General features: G+C 45.7%; 1 protein-coding gene across 2 annotated transcripts in view; it reads left to right on the top strand.

Moving 5' to 3' along the window:
* The first annotated feature begins 2,455 nt into the window (after positions 1-2,455).
* Positions 2,456-27,308, top strand: part of LOC138296611 (uncharacterized) — a 56,441-nt gene continuing 31,588 nt past the window's right edge. Inside the window, exons 1-2 of one of the 2 annotated variants that reach the window (XM_069235922.1) lie at positions 2,456-3,317; positions 9,267-9,848. In XM_069235922.1, coding sequence (XP_069092023.1) covers positions 2,832-3,317; positions 9,267-9,428 — 648 coding nt within the window. In that variant the 5' untranslated portion in view covers positions 2,456-2,831 and the 3' untranslated portion in view covers positions 9,429-9,848. Of the gene's footprint in view, positions 3,318-9,266; positions 9,849-27,308 lie in introns of those variants that run through there. The other variant, XM_069235923.1, reaches the window with a different exon arrangement.

The following is a 27,308-nucleotide window of genomic DNA, read 5'->3' as shown; positions in this document are numbered from 1 at the left end:
TGCAGCACTTTGTGTGGAGGCAGAACACAGTCTATTCAAGTGTAAATAGGGCTGTGCCCGGATCCACACTTCCATCCTGACAGTGATGACCCATCCAGGCACACCTAAGCCCACTATTGTGTGTGTCTGTGTATAAGAAACACACAAAGCCCAACAGTCTGCTACACCCAATCATGTGACCCAGAGACAGCTGCAGGCACTAAATGGGGAAGGCTGGAAAATGCCAACTTTGTAAAAGTGGCTTTTTCATTGTAGTTTAAAACCTGACTTTACCATAAGAGAGGATTTTTCATTAGAATTCCAAGAACACCAAACATGAATTAGTTACCTGCTCCATTTGGAAATTACAACTTATTAAATTCAATAAGGAAATCCCAGTGTTATCCTATTTGAGAGCCATGCCTTGCAATAGTGAAAATGAATTTAAGAGTTTTTCACTATCAGGACATGTAAAACTTAAAAAGCACATGTCCAGGAAGGTAAGACCTCATCTGTAAATGTGACGTTTTTAATGTGTTCCATCAGGATTCATTATTCACAGTTCATTGTACTCTGTTTTGCACAGGGGAGTTGAGCGTGTCTTACGGTGTCTCAGCAGTAACTATCTGTCCCTGTTTCTACCAGGGTGTTCCTTCGATTCTCAGCACCACAATGGGTTATGCCCTTTGTAGTGCGTCACCCTATGAGCATTTAAGGCATTTGAGTATTCGGTATGTTTGCAGATGAGCCTAACTGGCCAGCGCTTACGTTTTTTCATTTTAATATTGGTTGTTCACGCTCGTGGTTTTATTTTACTTATTATGCCACATTTCTGTTGGGCGTGTTTCTCATTTTAGGGGTTGTCATTGAACTTTAGCAGTCATTGCTCGTACACGCTCACAGACAGTTTTCTTTCAAGCACATCCGGTTTAGTGAGGTCGACATTATATATTTTTCTGGGGCATGTCTTGTTTCCAGCACTTGGCAGCACGTGCATCTACTTCCTGTAATTTAACCTTGTAAGATCGGTTAGTTTTGTTTACCACACTGAGCCGCATGTTATGAATGCTCACATGAACATGTTAGGTTTAATAAGATTTTCCACGTTTTGGCACCCAGTCTGTATTTAGCACCTGGCAGCATGCCCATTAACTCCATTTTGTCTAACCATATAAAATTGTTTTCGCACCGAGTAGCATGTTTATTGAAGTATATATTATTTTTGGCATGTACAGTAGATTTTCCAAATCTGACGTCCGTGTATAATAAATGTTCTGCAGTTCTCCTGATGAAGGGTTTTGCCCAAAATGCATTGGGATTGAATATAATGTTCTTAGATTCAAGTGTGAAGTAGCATTTGGATTTTTTAGGACAAAGCATCAATTGCATCAACAAATAATCCAAAAACTGCATCACTTTCAGTTTGGAAAATGATTAACTTGTGAACTGAAAAAATGACCTTGTACTGGTTGATTTGCTACTGAACAGTGATTAGCCCTTGGGCATTTGAGTAGTGCCTGCTGAGACTAGCGCACCTGGGGGTCCTAGAATGTATTTCAATGTTTATTTACAGGTTGAAATGGCAGTTTAAAACTGCACACACATGCTGCAATGGCAGGCCTAACTCAGGTTTGCAAGGCTGCTTAGGTAGGTGGCACAGCAAGTGCTGCAGGCCTACTAGTGGCATTTAATTTACAGGCCCCGGGGACATGAAGTACAAGCATCACAACTAAATTAAATATGGCAATTGAGTGCAAGTCAATTCTACCATGTTTTAGGGAGTGACCATGTGCATTTTAGCACTGGTTAACAATGGTAAAGTGCACAGAGTCCTAACACCAGCAAAACAAAGTCAACAAAGTCATTTTAGGGTAAAGGCAACACGTTTGGGGATGACCCTGCAGAGAGGGCGAGGTCCAACAGCAGGCATTTGCATTCCCTAAGTGAATTTGTGCTGGTGCTCCTGTTGCGTCCTGGTCCCCCTGTTATATCCTGGTAGTTTTAGCAAGCTACCAGGACACAAACTAGACTGCTCCTTGGTACTGGCCCATATTCCGGATCCATTTAAAGGATAACTGTCGAATAGGGAATCTAGGTGGATCCCGTCTTATCCCACTACTTTAACAAAGAAAATGGTTCACACATTCACAGTTTGGAACTCCCAAATACAACTTTAAGAAGATGGGACGTCATGCTGCACTCGCTCGAGGGCCTAGGGCCCCCAACACTACACGCACTGACACCAGTGGTCTGGAGAATCGCTAAACCGTGGCCCGTAGACAAAGGACGTTTCACGTTTGCTTTATGAAAAAAAAATATTGTAACCTTATCGAAAAGGCAGCAGCAACAATGGAAAAGTGAGGAGCAAATGTAGAGCGTAGTCGAAACGGAGAAGGATGGAACCAGGAGAGCGGTGTCATTAGAACAGGAGTGGTGATGGAGGGGAGTGACTAGGGAGGGAGCTCTGAATGAAGTAAGAATGGGACGGATATAAGAGTGGAGCCAGCACAGGCAGAACAGCAGCCCGCGGTTGCGGTGGGCGCGCGCGGGTCACATCGCTCCTGCTTGCACCGCTGACAGCATTGGTCCTCTGGGAGGGACACGAGCGCTGGAGACAAGACACGCCCGTGGTGGCTGCACTGAACCGGGCCGGCGGCTGGCGCCCGCTCGCCCTGCCCGGCTGCCCTGCCCCAGTGTTTCTGTGGGTACAGGTCAGGCACGGCAGGTCAGTGAGCCGGGCGGCAGTGTCGGGCTCCCGAGCCTGGGAATGGCTATGGAGCCGCGGTTCGGGGGGGTTGTGCTGTGACGGGGTGCTGCTCCACCGATACCACGGAAGGGCAGAACAGGGTGGCATGGGCAGTGGAAGCAGCGTAGCCAGGAGGAGCCGCGGACGTAGCTCCGGGGCCGCCCCGAGGAGCCGGAGCCCCAGTCCGGGCAGCTGCAGCGACCCCTGCCGCGTCCACGGAGAAGAGCCGCCAGTGGGACCGCGGGACTGTCTTTGCCCCCGCTTGGCTTCGGGGCACCCTCCAGGCACCGAAGAGGATGATGACACGGATGGGGAGCTCGACAAGGCGCTGGCTGAGTTTGAGGACCTGTGTGAGCCGCGGCGCAGGCAGCCTCAGACGGATGAAGGAGCATCCAGCGGCACCTGCGACCGTGTGCCCGGCTCCAGCCCCATGCTCATCCCCAGCCTGGAGCTCGAGGGCACCGCTGCGAGCGCTGCGCCAGGGAGGGCGCTGCCAAGCACCCCCCTGCGGGATCGCGAGATGCCCAGCTGGGGCCAAGGACACTGCAGCACATCCTGCTCCCAGGAGCACCACGGGAGCCGCCGTAGCACTGTAAGTACTGCACCTGAACGGGAGTGCCTATGCTGTCAGTACTGACCTACGCACAGAGAAGCAATGGCACCGAAAGCGCTCACAGAGTAGAAGCAGCACAATCACAAGGGTAGCTACACATGCTACAGCATGCGCAGTGGCTCCGGATCCCAGGGATGTGAAGGGCCAACCTCCCTCCAATTACAGCTTTTACCACCAACCAGGGCCTGGGTGGGTTATTTTCCTTTGTTGCTATACGGCTCGAGGCGCTCTTCCTCTGCCACTGTTCACAGTGGAAGACTTACTCTGTGGGACCACGACTCAGCGAGTACTGACCTCTGCATTGCGAAACAAGGGCACGGTACATACTTACCCCAAGGCAGTGTAAGTCACCGAACCATGCAAAGAGTGCTGGAATAGATCCAGGCACTGCAAGTCACTCCGAGAAGCGGAGAGAGACCTGAGCGCATTCGAGCTCTGTAGACCACTCACGGGTGGCATGGAGCTCAGTCAGGCACTCTGCGTCACTTACACTTTAGGGCCACTTGACCATAATCGGGCACTGTAAACCATCAGTGCTTGCAGGAGGCCTGGAGCCCAGCCAGTCACTGCTGTTCACCCAAACCCACAGAGAGATTTGAGCAAAGTCAGGTACTGAACGTCACTCACCTCACACTTACAGGGACACTTATGCGCAGTCGGGTACTGTATACACTCGTATAAACTCGCGTGTATGTGGGGGAGGGATGGGGCGAGGGGGTCGAGCACGGCTAGGCACTGCAAGTCACCAAGACTCACACTTGTCTATTATCGAACACTGTACAGTACCCAACCGCAAGGTAGTCTTAAGCACAGTCGGACACTGTAAGTCACTTCCATGTGCACGGAGCGGGTAAGGATGGAATGCAGCCAAACGAGCCAGAACGATGACACCTGTACCATCCGACACTTGCAATCAGTAATTATAATCCTCCTGCTCAATGCATTTTAGTGACCTGTTCCTTCAAGATTTCTGACACCTTTTACATGTTACCCAAAAGCGTTTGTAGCACGAACACTGTCCCTTCTAGAAAAGTCCACCGAAATGAAGTACCTTACTTCCAAGGAATTTAGAAGTTGATGGTGACTCGGTGGCCACAATGTCACCGTTTCTCTGACACAGAGCAATGTTTGCAAGCAGTGACAGACGTACACATTCTTAATTCGTTGCTGTGTCAACTGGTCTTCATTAAGACGGCGCAACCTTCATTTGACTCTATTGTTCAGAAAATGTGTCCTCTACATCTGTGCCAAACGCGACTTTTAACCAAAAATTCACGTTTTATGAGCTATGTTATGAGAATTTGTAAAGCGCGCTAGCACACGGGGATGTGTCAGGGAGCTGAACAGTTTAGAATCTAGCTACCCCTAGGTCGGACGGGGACTTATTAAAAAAGCCAGGCCTTCAGCTTCAATAATCGAGGAAGAGGCTCACGTCGTTCCATGCTTTAGGAGCGATGTAGGATAATGCCTGTCTGCCGGATCGGAATTTGCGAATGCGTGGTATGTGAACAATTAGTAGTCTGGCCGAGGGGAGGTGTCTGAATGGCATGTGAAAGGAGATGCAATTGTTGAGGGAAGCTGAGCCCATGTTGTGTAGTGTTTTGAAAATATGGGTGAGCGTTTTGAATTAGGCTTGTGTGTGTATGGCGAGCCAGTGGAGCTCCTTTTGGTTTGGTATGATGTGTATGTAGCAATGGAGGCAGGAAGTTATCTTGTTGCCAAGCTCTGATGTGATGTTTGCTGATCATGGCATAGAGTGTGTTCTTGTAGTCCCAGCGTGCTAGTGACAATGGTGTGAGTGATGATTTTCTGGTGCTGGATGGTAGCCACTTGAATATTTTCCTCAGCACCTTCAGGGTGTGGAAGCAGGAAGCTGAAATGGAAGTGGCTTGGATAATTATGTTGAGCCCGCTGTTGATGACGATCCAGAGATACTTGGCATGGGTGGTGAGAGAAAGTATGGGACCAAATTCAACTGACCACCAAGTGGGGTCCCATGGTGAGGTGCTCTTAATGAAAATCACAACTTCCGTCTTGTCAGTATTCAGTTTGAGACAGCTGGTCTTCATCCAGTCTGCAACTTTGATCATACAGGCAGTGAATTCGTTTCAGGTGTAGGTGGTCTTTTCTGAGAGGTAGAGCATGAAATGGGTGTCACCGGTGAAGAAAAGGACATTGATGTTGTCGGAGCTGATGATTATGGCAATTGGGATCATGTATGCATTGAAGAGGGTCGAGCTCAGAGAAGATGCTTGTGGTACTCCACAGATGAGGTTGTGGGTGTCCAACAAGTAGGGGACCAGGATGACTGACTCCTGCCAGTGAGGAATGAGCAGATCCATCTGAGAGCGGGGTTCTTAGAATCCAATAGCATCTATTCCTCGATTAAGATGGTCTGGGGTGGTAAACCATGTTAAAAACTACAGAGAGGTAGAGGAGGATTAGGGCCTGTGTGTCTTATTGACCCAGGATCATGCAGATGTCATTTGTGGCAGCAATGTTTGTAGCATGGCCAGTTCAGCAGACATTCTCTTAGAAATGAGTGGTAAAGGTGCAATACTGTATTGTACATCATGCAAATACAAAAAAGCATTTGCATTGCATTGGGTCTCGCATTTGCTAGAGTTAGAGCTATTAGCATTGTAAACTCCTAACCGGACTTTTCTTGCCACATAAACTCAAAATGGAAGTAAAACAATTTCACATTAGCAAGCTGAAGGCCGGCCTGAAAGTGAAGGAGACACACAAAAGGAAACAGAAGTTCGCTTACAGTCAGACGTATTGGCAAACGTGCAATTATCCATGTAACCGGCACAAGTGCAATTATCCATGTAACAGGGTTGATGTCATGCAAAGCCCTTGACTACTGCCCAGCAAGATCGTGCTACATAGGAAATAAAATAAAAAGTAGTCCAGAAGCCATTCGGAAAATATAGATCCCCGAATGTTTTCAGTCGTTTACCAGTGTTCTCTAGGAGGGCTAAACACTGGAAAAGGCATGACGTATGCATGCCTTTCACTAATTAAATCAAGTGAATTTTAAAAGGCAAGCCAACAAATCAACCAAACTGATGGGCGTGACATGGGCGTGGTTAAAAGCCCACAGAGAGATTACAACAGGTGCCAGAGCGCTTGTGCTCTTGACCCTAAAAAGAGGGGGTTAGAAGAAATTAGCTCTATTTTGTAAATGGAATGGAGATCAAGGTGTCAAAAAAATATTATTTGTTTAATGAACTTCCTTCCAATGCAAGGAGGCAGCTAGGCTTAGTTAAAACTACAGAATAATACTTCCTAAAAGAATTGCCTTGTCCTAGCATTTCCCCAGTTCACATTTGGTGCCCTGGTGCCTTGAACGAATGAGGGCCGGTCACCTAGACAAGTAGCTTTGTTTTTTGTTTAGTTTTTTTCTATGGATGAAAGCTGGTGATGCCCACGGCATGGTCCAGTCATGTATTTGAAAACAAGAGCGCTTCAATAACTGTTTACCACTCTCAATTGCTGTGATGAGCATTTACTGAGATTATGTAACAGTGGAGGGCCAAGATTATGCAGTAGGGTTGACAAAAGTATGTGCAAGAAAAGGCAAATTATGCAGCACAATCCACAGCAGTATTATTTATTTATTTGCCATTTTAAAACTACTACTACTGTCTGGGCAGTTTAGCACCTAATACAGCATTCAGCAACTTAAAGGTGTCCAGTTCCCCCTTCAAATGATCTGCCAGTGCACAGAACCACGTATTGCCCCTCTTATTTAGCAACTTTTGATCCCTTTGCCAAAAATAATTTGTTGGTGAAACCGGCAAATTTTGCAGTCGATGGTGATTTTGTGAAAAATGAGGAGAAACCCTAATTATTCAGAAACAGCAGAGGCCGTAGAATCGCATTCTTCCAGTGGCAATGACTGCACTCAAGCATAGACCATGGGAGATTGGCTTGAGCTGTTCATGTTCACCACCTAGTAAGAACTTTACATTTTAAAATGATTTCTTCCTGCTGTTGAATCTTGCTTCTAAAACATAATAATGTATTCTCCAAAAGTACTTTCCTTAAAAGAAGTTAAGTTCACGATTTTGAACCACTGCTGTGGGTGCATTGCTTATTATGTTAAAAAAGTAGGTAGAAGAGCCCAACATGTTCCCTCAGAAACCATCTCCTGCCCTGCCAAATGCTGGGCTTGCAGAATACGAATGGCTCCGAACTTTGATTCCACCCAAAGCCATCCCTCATCCATCACCTCAAACGTCCTGTCCCTTTACATAACTCTTGCGGGTTCTTTTTCATTGCTGATTTCTCCCTTTCTATTTATCCTCTATTTTCTGCTTTTCTGTCTCTTCCTCTGGGTCGGAGTCTGTAAATGAAAAATAGGCCCAAGTCTCAAACATGGATTTTCTATAAAATTCAGCCCATTATCAGCTTAGAAAAATAAAGATCTTCTGATTGGTTTGTCAGAAGGAGAATGCATTTATCAGTCCTGACTGGCCACTTCTTAGAGGGGCTTGGTTGAGAACTCCACAGTTGAGAATTCCTGTAATTCCTGTCATTTTCAGATGGGCCCAACAGAGTAAGTGGTCTAGTATGGGATTGTGTTTTTTAGGTGATACAGTTCTGTTAGACCTGACAGCCTTATGGTGGTCATCCCCCAACGTTTTGCCTCCCTCCCTCCATTTTCCCAGCCCTGTTTTGCTGGTTTTAGGACTCTGTGCACTTTTCCACTGTTGTCCTGTGCTAAAGTGCAGATGCCCTCCCCCCTAAACATGGTAACATTGGTTCCTACCCAATTGGCATATTAAATTTACCTGTAAGTCCCTAGTAAAGAGCACTACATGTGCACAGGGCTTGTACATTAATTGCTACTAGTGGGCCTGCAGCACTGATTGTGCCACCCACATAAGTAGCCCCTTAACCATGTCTCAGGCCTGCCATTGCAAGGCCTGTGTGTGCAGTTTCACTGCACTCCAACCTGGCATTTAAACCTACTTGGCAAGCCTTAACCCATCCCCCCCTTTTCTACATATGTCACCCCTAAGGTAGGCCCTAGGTAACCCATAGGGCAGGGTGCTATGTAGGTGAAAGGCAGGACATGTACATATGTGTTTTATATGTCCTGGTAGTGAAAAACTCCTAAATTCGTTTTTCACTACTGTGAGGCCTGCTGCTTTCATAGGCTAGCATTAGGACAGCCCTCATATACTTTTAGAGTGGTGGATTCTGATCTGAAAGGAATAATCAGGTCATATTTAGTATGGCCAGAAAAGTAATAGAAATTCCTGCTTACTTGTGAAGATGGATTTGATATTGCTATTTTAGAAATGGGCTTTTAGAAAGTGGGCATTTCTCTGCACTTACTGCCATCTGTGCCTTACAGTCCTCTCTCCAATCCACGTCTGGTCTGTGCTGGTTGACAGCTCCACTTGTGCATTTCACCCAGACAGCCATAAACATAGGACATTCAGTCACATCTGCATTCATCTGCATACTGAATGGGTCTCCCTGGGTAGGATGGGTGGAGGGTCTCTCTCTTACATTTCAAAAGCACATTTCCCTCACACAAAGGACTGACAACCCCCCCCCCCCCAACAGGGAACCTGGCAGACAGGACTGAGCTGAAAGGGGAACTTGTGCACCTCAAAACCACTCTTTGAAGGTAACCCCACTTCAAAGGCATTTTTGGGCATATAAACTGAGTCTCGGACCCCAGTAATTCAGACACTTCTGGATCTACGCCTGAACTCTGTCAGAGGAACTGCCTGGCTGCCCAAATGACTCATCCGGACTGCTTTGTTGAGAAGGACTACTGCCCTGTTTGTTGCCCTGCTGCCTTCTGACTTCCCCAAAAGTGCTCTCCAAGGGCTTGGATTTTAGCTTGCCTCCTCTTCTGAAGTCTCAGGGACAGCAAAGAATTCATCTTCTTTTTTTTTTAGCTAGTTTCCTGACTTCAGCGACGCCAGGAATGATTTTAGCAACGCCAGCACCAACGCCACAGCCTGCTCCATGGACATCGCTGCAACCAATGACCGCGGCCTGCACCGCAAGTCCGACGCTGCCGTGACACAGCTGACGTCACGCAGTATCACCACGACGCTGTGAAGATGACACATCACATCTTGATCAACTGGATCAATCGACCCCGCCAGTCACAAGTAACCAACGCCTTGCCACCGACATGGGACCAGCTCCCCTTGCAATAGACGAAACACGCGCCTCACCGCCTCGCAGGTACTGAAACAATTCCTCATCTCTGACCCTGCACCGGCCCCAGCGACACCTCATCTCCACGACTCCGTGCAACATGTTTGTTTCCTCGTTTCCACAGGTACTGTACTTGGGGGTCCGTGCGACTCTGTGACCGGCGCCTGTCACATCGGACTATTGGGAATGACTCCGTTAGTGATGCTGTGATAGCCCCAGCTGGAGCTATTTTGTTTCTTAGCGCTTTAGTGGGATTTAATTGTGAAAAATTCATAACTTTGCTTGCCAACATTGGATTTTCATTGTTCCAACCTTATTTTATTCAGATAAATATTATCTATTTTTCTAAACCTGTGTGGTGTATTTTTGTGGTATTTTCAATGTGATACTGTAAGAGTTATTGCACAAATACTTTACACATTGCCTTCTAAGTTAAGCCTGACTGCTCAGTACCAAGCTACAAGAGGGTGAGCACAGGATAATTTGGATTGTGTTGTGATTTACCCTGACTAGGATTGCGGTCCCTACTTGAACAAGGGTGTATACCTATGTCAACTAGAGACCCACATTTCTAACAAGTTCCTCATCTGGGCCAAGACTACTTGCTGCCGTAACCATTCTTGTTTACCCCCAGTCCCTCATCTACCCAAGTGAACGCTGATCTCATCGTTGTTTTATAGGCTTCTGTTTGAATTACATGCACCTTTCTCATGACTGAGTATAGAGCATAGTGCTTACCTCGAGGGAATCTAAAGCTTTCTGCTACTCTGTGGACCATGTCACACAATATGCTTTTTTTCAGATGAGGTTTTTGAGGGATCCCACAAAGGTTTTGAAATTCCATACATATGGATCCCACAGTTCCATATCACTTGGAAGGAGCATTCACTGGACCTCGGATGCAGGTTCTGTCTTTGTAAGACTTTAAGGATAACTGGTAGATGCTACTGGTGAATTTCCCATCTTATTTTTTTATTTTTGCAGTTTTATATAGTGCAAACTCGACCCTGAAGGTATTGGAGAACTTTACATTAGCACCAGTTTCATTACACAAGGCTATGCTAAGGAGCAAAACGTGTTGGCTGTTCTCTGAAAACACTAAGAACGTTGCCAAATGATTAGGTGGAAATCAAATTCTGAATGCCAATATACAATCACTTGGCCTCTTCTAGTAAATGCTCTTTGAACACACCTGAATACAGTGCTGAATGATTTGGAGAAAAATAAATTTGACTGTCCGCATATAGTTATCAGATGTATAAATACTTTCAAGCTCATAACCACTATTGCCTAGGTCCATTCTCCTCCAGAAGAGCGTTCCTACCGGAAGTATAGGTATCTCATGCAGTAGGGAGGATACCTTAGAGCTATCTATACTAATCCTAGGCGCACTACCCTGAGTAGCCCAACATCAGTTCTGGTCAATCTTTGGCATGCTGTACATGGAGTGCTGAGGTGGGATGAGAAGATAACGCAGGCTACCCAGCTCTCGGACTCTGAGAAACTGGGAATGCTTGGGGGACAATCTGGCTTTGCCAAATGAGACCTTATTGGGCTCTCCAGGGTGGGGAAAGTTTGGTCCCAAGGGCAGGTCATGGAGTTGCAACAGGAATTCATTCCAGCGCCTACCAAGAGCTACCGCTACCTTCAAGTGTGCCATGCCTTTCAGTTGGTGCTCCTGAGAGGGACCGACCCCCCCAAATGCTCTCCCTTGGAGGGCAGGTTGTTGGAAGAACACATGCACTACAAAGAGTCATCCCTCACATATAAGAAATTAGTTAACTACTCACCAGACCCACTGAAATCCTTAAGGGCACACTGGGAATGTGATTTTGGGGACACTGAGGATGATGAATGACTTGAGGCTCTGGTGGAGAAGTAGCAATCCGATCAGGGTTTTGTCTGGTACAGTTGAAAATACTGAATAGATCATATCCCACTTGTGTGGTTAAGGTAAAAATGGGTAGGACTAAAGGTACCAGTTATCTACAGCGTTGTGGTAAAGAAGGCTCTTTCCTACTTGTAATATGGGCCTGCCCAGACATACAGGGATATTGGATCTCAGTGGTTGATTGTATGAATGAAGTGTGTGGTAGTAAAATGGGAGTCTCAGCAAAATGGCGCCCACTGAACATATGGATGAAACAGATATAGGAAAAAATGGGGACAATGGAATGACTACAGAGGAAACTTATGTACCTCCCTCACCTTGAACCCGGACACGGTGTTGGATCGTAACCATTTTGACCCAAATGTATCCACGAGTGGGAAAGGTAGGGAAGACGAGCATAATTTGCTGGATATGTGATGTTTTGAATTCCTTCCCAACACCTGAGTTGTCTCTTCTGATATATACCTACTGTTCTTAATGTGTACTTGCCTTGTTTTCAATAAAAAGTAGTCTTGTCACCATCCCATATAAGGGGAATAATCATTTTGGCACGTTTGTATAAGAGCAACCAGGAGGAATAATCATATTAAAGATTAATCTACCAACATCACAAGAAGTTTGTGAAATTATTTTGGGGCATCATATCAGTTAGACCCCTACATACCTCTTTGTATTATAATACAGACTGTTATTGGAACTATTTGAACCAAAGATTGAATAGGCCTGATTTAGAACTTGGTTGAGGAGACTACTCCGTCACAAACATGATGGATATCCCCTCTACTGTATTACGATCCTATGATATCCTATGGAGATCGTAATAAGGCGGATGGGATATCCATCATATTTGTGACAGAGTACCCCCTCTGCCAAGATCTAAATCAGGCTCTGGATGTCTCTACAGAACTAGACATACATTAACAAATTTTAAGGGGATTACCAAAGAATTTGTGGAAAATCGACACTCAGAAGCCCTTTACATGGCCTTGAATATACACTGCCCCCAAAGCCAGAAGGTGAGACTCCGGCCACGGAAAGATCAGCTTCTCTATCTGATTCAATTCCATGCATTTCAGGCCACCTTGGCGATTGATTTTACAGCTCCTGGGGAGCGTGGCTTGGAGCCGATGGAGATGGCTTTTGATTAGGTCAGCTTGGATGCCGTAACACATATCACCCCCCCTCCGCCTAACTATCCAAACCCACAACACTAGCCAGGGACCCCTGAGGCAGGGGGAACAGCAGTTGATGCTCAGGGCCCACCACTTTGAAAATTACAGCTGCAATAAGTGTGGCTTCATCAGCCCCAGAAGCGCGTGGAGGAGGCCACATGAAAGGGACTGACCATTGTGTGCCTGGAACATCTCTGACATAGTGTGAAGGGGCTGCTGTGAAGCCCTTCAGACTCCCTTTCATTTCTGCTGTTGTGGGGGCGAGGTGGGGGCCAGCCAGTACTTGGGCCCAGTGCTCCTGCTACCTTGAGGCCTCAGACCCTCCCCCGTCCCTCCTCTGCATTCACTCCTGCCTGGGGCGACAATGGCAGGTTGGGAAACAGTTGATCTCCTGCGGCCCCGGCTTCAGATACAGTGAAGGGCCAAGCCTGTGAAAGTACAGATGGAACAGTCATAAAGAAAGGGGTGCACTGTAAGCAGGGAGATAATGCTAGGCGTGGGGCGACGTTACGATGAATTTCCCAGGTGGGAGAGCAACTCATTAATCCTGCAGGTGGCGCTGGAGGATCTTTGTGGTGAGGACTCTGGGGGCCCTGAGGTGAGAAGCTGTGGGAGATTGAAGGGGTGAGTACTGGGCATTAGGGGCTGACCGCGGCAAACCCTGGGTCAGTGGTAGGTGAATCTATACCTTTAGACTTCTGGGTGCTGTAAGACTGCCCCACTGGAGGGGACTTATACTGGAGGAGCCCGGAGGAGGTATTTTTGTGGAAGCTACTCGGGGGGATTGGAGTCTGGATGCATGCATTTTCCATGGGACTTCTGCATGCCTAACAACTCTGCGTGCAATACAGACTGTTTGGCACTTCGTGGTGCCCCTGCCCCAGAGATTGACGGACCATTGGTACAGTACTGTACCTGACAGTGCTGAGGGCAAATGAAGAGGCTGCCTTGGGGCGAATCTTTCCGGTATGGTAGGAGGTCACAGTGCGCACCATACGCAACTCAACAAGATGGATAAATATGCAGGCGTAGTCCTCTCCCCGACATCTGGTGTGGGTGCAGGAGGGCCCTCAATTGATTTGCAGGAAAGATGGGATCTGCCAGGCCAAAAGTCTTCATTGCAAGAAATAATAGTGGCCATAAAGGAAAGGCATTACAGAACCAAAACTGGATGCTGTCACAGTAGACGTCGACTTTTTCTGGAAAGACTGTCAGAAAATATCTGAGAAAGTGTTGGTAGCTGAGACTAATATTATATCCATACAAACAGCCACAAAGTCCTTTGAAAGGAGGGTACAGCAGCTAGTGAAGGAGCATGGAATTATTGCTGCCAAATTGGAGAATCAGGAAGGAAGGGCCAGATGTAATAACATCCGTATGGTTGGGGTGCCAGAGAAAGTGGAGTGTCCAAGTGTGAAGCTCTTCCTAGAAGAGCTTATCACCAAGCACCTCAAACCAAAGAGGCTCTCACACCTTTTCTACAATCAAACGTGTGCACAGAGCACTGATCCCTCTGCCAAAGCCAGGCGTACCACCGAGAACCATCATCATAAGGGTATTTAACCACAGACATCACAACTTAATTTTATAGGTGGCCCGGGTTAATGGCGATGTGCTTTTTGAAAATGCGACAAACCATTTTCTTCCAGACTTCACTCTGCAAGTGCAATGCCAGTGACACAGATTCACAGAGGTGAAGAAAGCCCTAGGCGAGGCAGAACTGAAGTATATGATGCTTTTTCCAGCCAGGCTCTGAGCCATTGCTGAAGGCAGAGCCTGTTACTCTGGGATGCCGGAGGAAGCATGGGACTGGTTAGAAGGCTGACGGACCTCGACAAACTGAAGACAGGGTGCCTCAAAAGAGAAACAACAGTCCCATGGCAAGGGCTCCACTCGGATGGAACACCAGGAGGGGGCGTAGGCGGGACTGACTGTGAGCCAGTGCAACATGAGTAACCTACAGTTTGTCCTGACTGTCAGTTGGCACTGAGGAACTGCTACAGTAACAGCAAAATATAGTGCACAATTGCTGTCACCTTCAGAGTGGCAACAACACTGATGTTGTTATATTGTTCTTATGTTCTGGAATGTTCTGTTGACTAATTGTTTTCCTTTATAGGTGTTTTCAAGACATGTGCTAAATACTGATATGTTGTTGAGGGGGTGACAATCATTCTGTATTTTGGGGTGCCGGGCTGTTTGAAGCCTGCTTTGCAGGAGGGCTGGGTGGAGGCTGGTAGGGTACTGTATATTTCAGTCTGAGTTTTGTTTAACATTGTTTTGTTTCAGCGGCAGGCTGTACGAACATGGATAGAATTCAATATGAAATCAGGAAATGGGGTGCAGTCACTTGGTGTTACTTTTTAGGTCGAGCCGAGGTAGCGCGCACCCGCTGTATGCAAGACATGCTGTATTCACTCTATAGGCTTTAACCATACCAACTATTGCCATTCATTCTTTGTCATGCTTATCTTAAATGCTTCCTTTTTACTGGTGCATTTTTCTAAATGTTCATCATTTGTTCCTTCCCAGGTGTTTCACTAAGAAAACATTTTTGTTGGCCATCACACTATGTTAACAAGTGTTCACACGTCCTCCTATTATAGCGTGTGATGGCCCCTCCTCTTGTCTGGGTATTGCAGCCTTGGTGTTTTGGTTGTCCATAGCAATGTGCTCACATCACAGCAGTGAAAAATCCATGTTTAGAAAGGCACTGAAGGTTTCAGGTTTCATTTGTTGTTCTGCCTCTGCTCAGCTATGCTTATTTGATGTTTTCCAAGCCACTTTTCCCTCTGCTGCTGTTTTAGAAATAATTGGCTCTGTGTGTGCGTGTTTTGCACCCTTTGGGAGACACATACTCATCCACTTTCAGTCTTCCTCATGCTAAAGTCCTCTAAAGAGTGCTGCAGCTGCTTCTCTGGCCCCAGTGGTAATTCTTCATTCTAAGTCCTCTAGATAGTGCTGCAAGCTGCTTCTCTGGTTCTAGTGGAAATATTTCATTCTTAGTCCTGTAGACACTGCTGCAGCTGCTTCTCTGGTCCCAGTAGTAACTCATCATTCAAAGTCCTCTACACAGTGCCTCAGCTGCTTCTCTGGTCCCAGAGGTAACACCTTTACTCCACTAGAAAGTGGTGCTAGCTGCTTTTCTGCTCCAGTCGGTAATTCCTCATTCGAAGTACTTTAGGAAATGCTGCAAGCTGCTTCTCTGGTCCAAGTGGTAATTCCTCATTCTAAGACCTCTAGAAAGTTCTGATAGCTGCTTCTCTGGTCCCAGTGGTAATTCCTCATTCTAAGTCCTCTAGACAATGCTGCTGGCTGTTTCTCTTGTCCCAGTGGTAATTCCTCATTCCAAGTCCTCTAGGCAGTGCTGCTAGCTGCTTCTCTGGTCCCGTCAGTATTTCCTCATTCTAAGTCCTCTAGACAGTGCTTCTGGCTGCTTCTCTTGTCCCATCGGAAATTCCTCATTCTAAGTCCTCTAGGGAGTGCTGCTAGCTGCTTTTTCTGGTCCCAGCGGTAATTGCTTATTCTTAGTCCTGTTGACAATGCTGCAGCTGCTTCTCTGTCCAATGGTAATTCCTCATTCTTAGTCCTCCAGGAAGTGCTGCTAGCTACTTCCCAGGTCCTGCGTGTAATTCCTCATTATAACTCCTCTAGACAATGCTGAAAGCTGCTTCTCTGGTCCCATTGGTAATTCCTCAATCTAAGTCCTCTTGACAGTGTTGCTAGCCGCTTCTCTTGCCCCATCGGTAATTCCTCATTCTAAATCCTCTAGACAGTGCTGCTAGCTGCTTCTCTGGTCCCATCGGTAATTCCTAATTTTAAGTCCTATAGACAGTTCTGCTGGCTGCTTCTCTTCTCCTGTTAGTAATTCCTCATTCCAAGTTCTCTAGACAGTGCTGCCAGCTGCTTCTCTGGTCCCGTGAGTATTTTCTCATTCTAAGTCCTCTAGACAGTGCTGCTAGCTGCTTCTCTGGTCCCATCGGTATTTCCTCATTCTAAGACCTCTTGACAGTTCTTCTAGCTGCTTCTCTGGTCCCATCAGTAATTCCTCATTCTAAGTCCTCTAGGAAGTGCTGCTAGCTGCTTCTCTGTTCCCAGTTGTAATTCCTCATTCTTAGTCCTGTAGACAATGCTGCGGCTGCTTCTCTGGTCCCAGTGGTAATTCCTCATTCCGAGTCCTCCAGGTAGTGCTGCTAACTGCTTCTCTGGTCCCGTCTGTAATTCCTCATTCTAACTCCTCTAGACGATGCTGCAAGCTACTTCTGTGGTCCCATTGATAATTCCTCATTCTTAGTCCTCGAGACAGTGCTGCTAGCTGCTTTTCTGGTCACATCTGTTATTCCTCATTCTAGCTTCTCCAGACAATACTGCAAGCTGCTTCTCTGGTCCCATCAGCAATTTCTCATTCTAAGTCCTCTAGGTATTGCTGCTAGCTGCTTCTCTGGTCCCAGTGGTAATTTCTCATTCTAATTCCTCTAGACAGTGCTGCTAGCTGCTTCTCTGATCCCAGTGGTATTTGCTCATTCTTAATCCTGTAGACAATGCTGCAGTTGCATTTCTGGTCCCAGTGGTAATTCCTCATTCTAAGTCCTCTAGACAGTGCTGCAGCTGTTTCTCTCATCCCAGTGGTCTCATGCTTAGTCCTCTAGGAAGTGCTGCTTGCTGCTTCTCTGGTCCCATCAGTATTTCCTCATTCTAAGTCCTCTAGGCAGTAATGCTAGCTACTTCTTTGGTCCCAGTGGTAATTATTCATTCTAAGTCCTCCAGACAGTGCTATTAGCTGCTTCTCTGGTCCCATAAGTAACTCCACTATTCTAAATCCTCTAAGCAGCGCTGCAGCTCTGTCTCTGATCACAGTGGAAAAACCTTATTGTAAGTCTACACAATGCTGCAGCTGCTTCTCTGTTCTCATCAGTAGCTCTCCCATTCAAAGTCCACTAGGCAGTGCTGAAGCTGTGTCTCTGTTCCCAGTGGTACTTCCCCATTCTTAGACCTTTAGACAGTGCTACAGCTGCATCTCTGTTCATACATTCACTGCACTCCAAACCAAAACAATGCCAATAACTCTAACATTCACAAATACGAGACCTGTTGCATTCCAAATGCTTGTTCCCATGTAGGTATGGTACAGAGGGACAGTCCATCTAACACCTCTTGAGTGGGCAGTAAACCACACTGCAACACTCTAAAGATGTTAACCTGTAATGCAAATGGACTGGGGAGCAAGATCAAGAGGACTTTGATCCTACAATATCTAGAGAGACAAACCCCTGACATAGTATTGGTACAGGAGACCCACATGAAAGGAAATCACTACAAGGCACTGGATAGGATGGGCTTCACATATTAATATTTTAGAAATGCCACTTTTAGAAAGTGGTCATTTCTCTGCACTTACTGCCATCTGTGCCTTACAGCCTGTCTCCAATCCACGTCTGGTCTGTGCTGGTTGACACCTCCCATACTGCATTCCACCCAGACAGCCATAAACACAGTACACTTTGTTACATCTGCATTCACCTGCATACTGATTGGATCTCCATGGGCAGAAAGGGTAAAGGGGCTCTCTCTTATACTTCAAAGGCCAGTGGTCTGCCTTCACACAAAGGACTGATAACCCCCCAGAGGGATCCTGGCAGACAGGACTGGGCTGAAAAGGGAACTTGTACACTACAAAACCACTCTTTGAAGCTTCCCCCCCTATTCAAAGGCATTTTTGGCCATATATATACTGAGTCTCTGACCCCACCAAATCAGCAACGTCTGGATTTATACCTGGACTCTGTCAGAGGGACTCCCTGGCTGCCCAAAGGACTCATCTGAACTACTTTGCTGAGAAGGACTGCTGCCCTGCTGCCTGCTGGCCTCTGACTCTTGTTCTGAAGTCTCAGGGCCACAAAAACTTCACCCCTGAGAAGAAAATACCCGTGAGTCAGAATATTGATGCAATGCCTGCAGAAATCGATGCAGCGCCTGCCTTGCGACTGAAAATTTGGCGCATCACCTACCAGATCGACGCAGCGCCTGCTCCTTCCTACCAGCGCATCAAGGATTGTCAACACATCATCCTTTGGGCGTCAAAGTATCCACGCATCGCAGTGTGGAACCAAGGCTGGGCTCCTGGAAATCAACACATCCCCTTGCAGCATGGAAAGAAACAGCGCATCATCTGTGCCGTGCCGGAAAATCCGATGCAGCGCCTTATTTTTCAGTGCATCTCCTCCTCTGCGGCCCCCGTGCATCGTTATTTTCTACGCATCCCAGGTACTGTGTGTTACGAGGATACAACCACTGTTTCTTAAGGTTTGAGGCTCTTTTAAACCTTTAAAGTGATATCTCGACTTGTGCATATTGGATTTTTGTCATTTTGATCTTATTTTATTCAGATACATATTATCTTATTTTCTAAATTGCTGTGGAGTACTTATTGTGGTGTTTTCACTGTGTGACTGCATGAGTCAATGCACAAATACTTTACACATTGCCTCCTAAGTTAAGTCTGCCTGCTCTGTGCCAAGCTAGCAGAGGGTGAGCACTGGATAATTTGGATTGTGTTGTGACTTACCCTGACTAGGATTGTGGTCCCTACTTAGAAAGGGTGCCTACCTCAGGCAACTAGACACCCAATTTCTAACAAGAAGCATGCTACCTATGGGTGGGTGAGGGAATTTGTCCTATAAAAAGGATGCTTTCACTGCAGCTAGGCTACGTCAGTTTATTTTTGTTTTTTTGTTTTTGCTTTTCTGTCTTTTATCTCTTGTCTTTTTGTTTCTTATGTCAGTGTTTTCATAGACCCAGAGTTTTTTTAGTGATACAGTAAATCATTATTTAGGGAATTAACCCCCGCTGATCTTAAATCTCCCCCAGCCCTACTTTGTGAAACGAGGGCAACTAGGTCAACAGGTGAGTAATGTTCTGCTGGATGGATGCTATTCACAACACAGGTAAGAATACACGCCACAGCCGAATGTGGTGTCCTCCTATAAACATCTTTTTTTGTGAGGGCTGGAGGCTGGAATTCTAGTAATTGAAAATTAATCCCAGGTGCTGAAGAACTGTTACACTACTTCCACATTCCTCTGAGCCTTAGAAAAAGAAGAAGCAGAAAGCAACCAATCATCAAGATGTGGAAAACAGTGATAGAAGCCAAATGCAGATACGCAACAACTGGAGCAAGTAACTTGACGAAGACCTTCCGGGTCGTGGCTAGTCCAAAAGGTAGGGCTTGAAACTGGAAGTGTTTACCTTGCACTGCAAAACGTATGAAGTATTGACTGGAATGATGTATCAGAACATGGAAGTATGTGTCATGAGCATCCCATGTCACCAGAAATTCATCCTTTGCCAACAGTGGAATGATCTGCAGGGAAATCATTTTGAGTGCCTCCACTGACACATACTTGTTTAGACCTCTCAAATTATGAACTGGTCTCAGTTCCTCTTTGTGCTTCAGCACCAAAAACAGAATTGAATAAAAACCTTGTCCCTTTTGGCCCTCTAGGACCAAAAGGAAAGCTTTCTTTCTTAATAGATATTGCACCCCCAAAGACTTCACTTGAGCCCTTGTATAGTCTTTTGGCCATGGTGTACATATGAAATGTCTCTGGGGAAATTCTTGGGAAAAAGAAATCCCTTAGCCATCTCTTACAATTTGGAGAACCCAATGACTCAACACACATTTTTCCCTATCATGAGAAAAGAGCATGAGCCTTGCTCCCATCGCTAGATAGTCATTTTTAGGGTCGAGCCTGCGTCGCATGCGCTAGCGCATGCGTATCGCTAGCGAGACGCTTAAGGTATTAGAAAAGGGCTCGGAGCCCAGTCGACGTCACGTCAGTGTCTTTCATTGGCAAGTTGGCTTGTCTGTTAGAATCTGCTTCTTTTTATTAGTGGAAGGCACGCATATGTCATGCCTTTTCCGTGGTTAGCCCTCCTCGAGCGCAGCGACCAAGTGCGGAAAACATGCGAGGCTCGCTGGGGTTGTGGACTATTTTTTCTCTGTTTTCGGAGCGCGATCTCACTGGGCAGAAGTCGAGCGCTTTGCTAATGCACTTTTGCCGGTAAACTGTACAGCGCGATCGTGCTGTTTTTTTATTTTAATGCACGGAAAATGAACAGTTGTAACTCCGACAAATGCGAGACCTTAGTGCATTGCAAATGCTTGTTTATTTTGGAGTGCTGGAGTCGTTTGGCCAGGATTAAAAGCCAAAATTGCTGCCGCCCCACCTCCCTCCCCAGCTACCCCTGACTATGGGTCGGCCATGAAGAGTAAAGGAACACTTCACCCGGAAAAGCTGAGACAACTTCTTAAATTGGAATTATTTTTTACCAAAGTCATTTTAAAAGTTTTGAGCACTTTTTTTCTGCTGCCTTATGCACCATTGCATCTAGTTTGCTACCAGTGTTCGTCCTGTAAAATGCAGTTTCTGTAAAGGGTTTCTCTAGGTAACCTCCAATTTCCAGGACTTCTTTCACAGTAACCTACGACCTGCCACTGTGATCCCGGCAGCGGCCGCCCATAAACTGAAGAGACATCAGACAGAAGTTTGGGCCCCAATTCCATGTTAGCCAAAATCCTAATGGGGTCTTGGTTTTCTTGGTGCAATCATGTAATTACTGAATGTTTTTAAGCAAAACTTGTGTAGCATAAGCTATATAAATATTCACCCTCAGCACAAAATTGGAAGCAGAGTAAGACCGTTTGAGCGTTGCTTCTCCTTTCTGATCCGCTACATTAGAAAGAATGGCATCTTCCGAGGCCAGATTGGTAGTTGTAGCCAGGGATACCAAAATGGTATTTACTTGAGGAATCTGTGGAGAGTCCTGATCAAAATCCCTGAACAAATATCTCTTGTTCAGAAAAGGAGGTATAGAAGATTTATCAGGATCTCTCCATTCCATTGATAAAATGTCTTTAATCACAACATGGAGAGGCAAATCATCCATATTGCCAGTAGTATAGTGTGAATAAAAGATTTCTTCCTGTTGGGCTTTTGCCTCAAAACCCAGCATTTCGCACGCAATTGTCCTACTTGCTCATATTTTCCTTTCTGATGCTCCTCAGAATCATCTGCCTTATCTTTTGTGCGCTTTGCTCTAGGTTCAGCCATAGCAGTATCTACAGCCTCCTTAATGAAGGACTGCAGATCAACACAAGAAACATTAAGAATTTCTTCTTGCACCATGTCATCTTTGTGCTTAACATAGTGCTGCTTAGAAACTGCTTTTCTGCCCATCATAGTCTCCAAAAGGATAGTGATGTGCACAATAGCATTCTTTCTGTTTAAATATGTAATGAGATCTCTGCTCTCGCAAGATCCCTCCCCTACGAAACAGTGCAGCCAATCCAATATTAACCATGTGCGCATTAGCGCACCAACCATTGGACCAGATTACCGCCTCACGGATGTCCAAATGGCCAGTCCTTAAATGCTTTTTTGCACCTTGCTCTGGCCTAGCACATCGACGGGGAGCACATTAAAGCCTGGTGGACAAACAAAATCCACTGCGTCCAGCGATAACATACAGGCAGACATCGATATTGGTAAAACAAACAAGTATTGCAAATGAAAGTAAATGCGGAGTGGGGGGAGGAGTACTTATAGATGTCTAATAAACGTAGGTGATAGACTATGTTGTTAGAACTACTGTCAAGGTGCATGGTGAACTTACTGTCAGAGGCAGGATCACTTCCTCATAAGATTAGGAGTGGAAGAAGAACGACGGAATTGAGAGGGTTGTTATTGATTTACTTACCAGTAATCTTCATTACCTTGATAGGTAGTCCCCCTTGTCTCAGTACACTACCCTTCCTCTCTACCTTCTGCACCTCTAATAGAAGTTCTGGAGAATTAGGGAAAATAGTTATTCTGCAAGCTACTTTCTAAGATCACTTACAGATATTGTTTTTGTATAGATTACCACGTAGTGCCCAGCTTTGGCACTCAGGTGAGCCTCCCTTATTTAAGACCTATGTTGAGACAGGAAAACACAGAAACAGAAAATGTGTAGGCATCATAGAAATGTTAATTACACTGGCATAATTTGTGTAATTCCCAAATTTCGCATTTTGCAAAATTACTGAAATGACTTAAAATTTCATATTACGCAATTTTGCATAATGTTTGCACACAAGAGACTAGGGGCCAGATGTAGCAAATAAAAAATTTGCGAGTTGCAAATTGCGAGTCCATGCGACTCGCAATTTGCAACTCGCAAATTGGTATGCAGTACGGTGTCACAGACACCGGCTGCGACTCGCTATGGGGTCGCAATGACCCACCTCATTAATATTCATGAGGTGGGTCGCAAATTGCGGCCCCATAGCGAGTATAGGCACTCGCAAACATGGAGGCCTGCTGTCGTCAGCAGACCTCCATGTTCGTGACTGCTTTCAATAAAGCAGTTTTTTTTTTTTAAGTGTAGCCCGTTTTCCTTAAAGGAAAACGAGCTGCACTTAAAAAAAAAAACGAAACCTTTAGTTTCGGTATTTTTTCAGGGTAGGTAGTGGTCCTCTGGACCACTACCTACCCTGAAAAAAAATATTTGGGTCCATTCACAAAGTGGAAGGGGTCCCATGGGGACCCCTTCCAATTTGCGAGTGGGTTACCATCCACTTGAAGTGGATGGTAACTGCGACACCATTTGCGACCGCGTACGCGGTCGCAAATCGTATTGCATACCACTCAGAATCGCAAATAGGAAGGGAACACCCCTTCCTATTTGCGATTCTGAAATGCATATTGCGAGTCGGTACCGACTCGCAATATGCATTTCTGCATAGGGAAATGCGTTTAGCGAGTCGCAAACTGCAATTTTTGCCGTTTGCGACTCGCTAAACATTTCCTACATCTGGCCCTTGTTGCTCAGAAAATATCTCATCAGGAGGCATTTTTGCTTGAACCAGTCTCCTGCTGTCTTGCAAGACTGTTTTTTTTAACTGGAAATGCATGCTTGCAAGAATAAAAGCAGGCATTAAACTGGCAAACCATATTTCGCTCTAAAATGGTTCAATGGTCTGAGGGTGCTCTCAGGGAGCAAGTCGCACTTTTTTTAACATCCCGAGGAGGTTTGAAGATGGTTGCAAATATGGGACAAGGCTGGCACTGGTCGCTCTTTGCGGCCCACCAAGGGGGCTGCTTGTGCTTCTGGTGTCTACGATATGGACTGGAGGAAACGTAGGGAGAGCCAGACACAACTCTCTGCTCAGATGTCTGACGTGTCCAAGGGCAGGGTTGAAATTCAGCAGGACGGTACCATGGCTGTTGTGGGGCCTGAGATGGCTGTTGAGAGCATTGAGCCCTCGGACGCACGAGTGGCATTGAGTTCTGTTGGCATTTGATATTGTTCGCTCCTGGCTGGTGCTGTCTGGATAGGAGGCTGGGGCGTTTGGGTTTGTGTCTCAGGAGTGTGCTCTGTGTGGTCTGGGTTTCTGGGCACTGTGATGGGCATGGATACCAGGGGGCACAGTATGGGATTGATCAATAAGATGAGGGGGGGCAACTGTTCTTTTTCTCACTTATAATTGATAAAAGTCTTAGGCATACTGACCTCTGTTTACGGGATGGGGGTGGTTACTTCCACTGTTGTGGTAGGAAGTGGGACATGGGGGATTAGGCTGTTTCCTGGCAGCATTCATATATATGGATCTACAGTATGTTTTGATGTATCTGTTTTACTGTTTATCCGGGGTGGGTTCAGGGGGTTGGGGTTGGTTAGTTTGTGCATGTTTGCATGTGTTTGTTGGTTACATCAGCAGTGCATGGATGTGTGTGAGATATGATGTGACCTATAAAGATATGAGTGTCACCTCAACAAATGTAATAGAGGCCTAGAAGTCTCAGAAGGGACAGAAAAGTGAGGTATTTCTGTAGAAGATAGCTAAACTCCTTGAATACTGAAAAGTAAGGATGAAATATGAAGGAAAACTCAGTGTTTTCTGTAGATGGCATTTCCTCCCGGAGGACTGTGCTGTAAATAGTTAGTTTATTTACCTCTACTTTAACTGCAGGACACAGTTTCACCCCAGTGTTTCCATATCGTGCTACCAGAAATTCAAGCCCAGGGCCCTTTTACTTTAAGAAGCAAATGTGGTAGTCTACCTAGAAACAAGATTTAGTAAAAACACTTTAGCCCTTTTGGTCCCAGCATGGCCATTGCTATAATGATGGATCTCTCAGAAAGGGAGGTAACACGAAAGTGGGCCTGAGGAAGTAGCATGACCTTGTGATTCTCCCCTACGTACACTTGCATGTCAGAGAAACGCTGAACACATGGGTGAAGGTGCATGCCAGAGCTGTGTGCCATGGTGCTGTTGAGCTGCTGAGTGGTAGACATTACACATTGAAAACAAAGCCACCAGGGAAATGCAAGGGTAAGTAGCAAACTACAATGTGGGTGCTGAGTTCATGGTCATATAGTTGATATTGGGAACATACAGCAGAGGTTGTGAAGACCGTGCAGAACAATCACCCCAGTCAAATATGACACTATATTCAATAATTAAATCAGAGTTCTCATAAGAACCAAGCATAGAACCCCACAATGAACTCTGCCGTTCTGCATTAAACATGCATTAATTATAGTTGGACAGAGTTGAGTCAAGCCCTCATCAGCATGCACCCCAGTCATGATGTCTGACTGCCTACATCTTTCCTCTGGATGAGCAAGTCAATAGGGAAAGACATTAATGGGTTTCTAATGACAAGGAATATTTGCTGTTGGCTCTTTCAGGTAATCACTGGGGGTATGGTATTTAGCAGAGCTGGAATCCCAGTCTGGGGATTTCCCCACCAGTCAATGTTCAATGTTACCCAGTTGGGAACCCACAAACGTTCATTTTGAAATCCTCATAGAACATAAGCTCTGTTGGACAGCAGTGCTATTGATGCAGCCATCCCCCCTTTCCTAAACAATATCCAGATAACCAGGACTGGCTTTAGTGCTAGTGGCACACGGTGTGATAATCTTTTTTGCCCCTGCCGCCCCACGACCTCCTCCTCATATTCCCTTACTGCCACCTGACCTGACAAGAGTGTCCCTCATCTCTCCATACCCCCCTCTCATATACATTTCATTTGTTTTAAAGCGCTGGTAAAGGCTGGGTTTACTAATGCACTCAGTTCTCCACTTAAAATACAGATCTGTTCTTTTGCAGCAGGCGTAATAACCCCCTGAGCTATTTTATGGCAAGACTAGACACTAGACTAGACAAAACTCTGATCTCTCCCTCTAGCAGGAACATTAATCACAAGAGTTATCTTGACTTTTTTGTTGTTGCCTGAAAGCTGGACTCCAAGGAACTCTGCAGTACGTGCTTTTAAATCTTACGTTATTGCTCAACACAGCGTCCCACCTGAGGTCACTGTCCCTAGTGCCCCTCTTCCATGGGTCACTGGGCCCCTTCCAGGTCAGCGCCCAGTGCAGCTGGCCGCACCAGTCACGCTGCCCTCAAGCCGTCCATGCAGCTAACCAAATGTGGCAGGACAGTAAGGGACCCATTACACTCTGCATCAAACGTGCACCACCAGAAGACCTCTTGAAGCCATATATCTGTATCAACTATCGTCCAAGTCACGTTTGCTCTTTTTCTCTGCACTGAATCCCAGTCATAGGGTTCAGTCTATTTCTGTACCCTTGAGCTTCCCCTCCAACGCGTACTGTGTCCTGTTTGTTCGCTACATCTTCATGGGATCTAAAGTTTGTTCGCCGAAATAAGAAGCGTACCTCATGGAGCACAAAAGCTGGAATATTTTAAGCACATCCTACCACCAATTCTCTGATTCAGTTCTCCCACCCTCAGTTTTCCTCAGCCTCAGAAACAAAGTTACATCCCTGAACTTTGGGAGATTGTAAGGCTTTCTTTATGGGCTTTCAGTTTTACACAACTGGGAATTTTCCGCCGTAGAGTACTGATAACATATTCCAAGCACTTTTCTCCCCAGGCCATTTACATCTGCTTTTAATTTTCACAATGTGTCCTGGGAAAAACCCAGAGATGAGGGTTTTAAAGCATAACTCATAATACTGATTCGGCTGGTAATGACTTTCATTTTGTGCACGAAATGTAAACGTTGCTGAAAGTGTTTACATAAAACTCAAAATTCAACTTAACATTTGGTTGTGTTTCTCACACAGGCAAGCGTAATTCGAGAAAATACCAACAGGCAATGTTTTCTTGAATCGCCAAAGGCTGGAAATACCAACTTTAAACATGTTTTATAGGGGCTATGGTCAGCATGGACTCTAATCCCATATGCAGACATGCTGCAGACTGGTACACTGAAAGAACCACGTATAGTGAAGTAACCATAAGTAGTCATGCCAATGAATGCTAGCCCAACGAATAGCAGGAAACAGATTAGTGTGAGCTGGTCTTTCGTGGTGACAAACCATCCCAAATCCGGAAATGGGTTTATTTGTACACAATGGTAAAAGTAACAGCCTATTGGGAACCCCAGAATGTAGCAAAAGTGTTATATACATTGTCCGTGTCATCATATTGACACCGAGCTTAACTGTTAAAAATGGGATTTTCTTTCAATAAAAATTTTACACATGGTGGGCAAAATCGGATGATTTTTTACCATTGAACCATATGTTTTTTTAAAACTCTGTTTTATTAATTTTGTTAAACAGAACAACAAAAGAAGATACAAACAGTGCAGTGCATATTACTGTGAGACATCATGTTGTCTACAGAACACAAGAGTAGAA

This window comes from Pleurodeles waltl, chromosome 5 (genome assembly GCF_031143425.1).
Source record: "Pleurodeles waltl isolate 20211129_DDA chromosome 5, aPleWal1.hap1.20221129, whole genome shotgun sequence".
Classification (NCBI taxonomy): domain Eukaryota; kingdom Metazoa; phylum Chordata; class Amphibia; order Caudata; family Salamandridae; genus Pleurodeles; species Pleurodeles waltl.
Note: the sequence above shows the minus strand (reverse complement) of the source record. Positions and strands in the feature narration are given on the sequence as shown.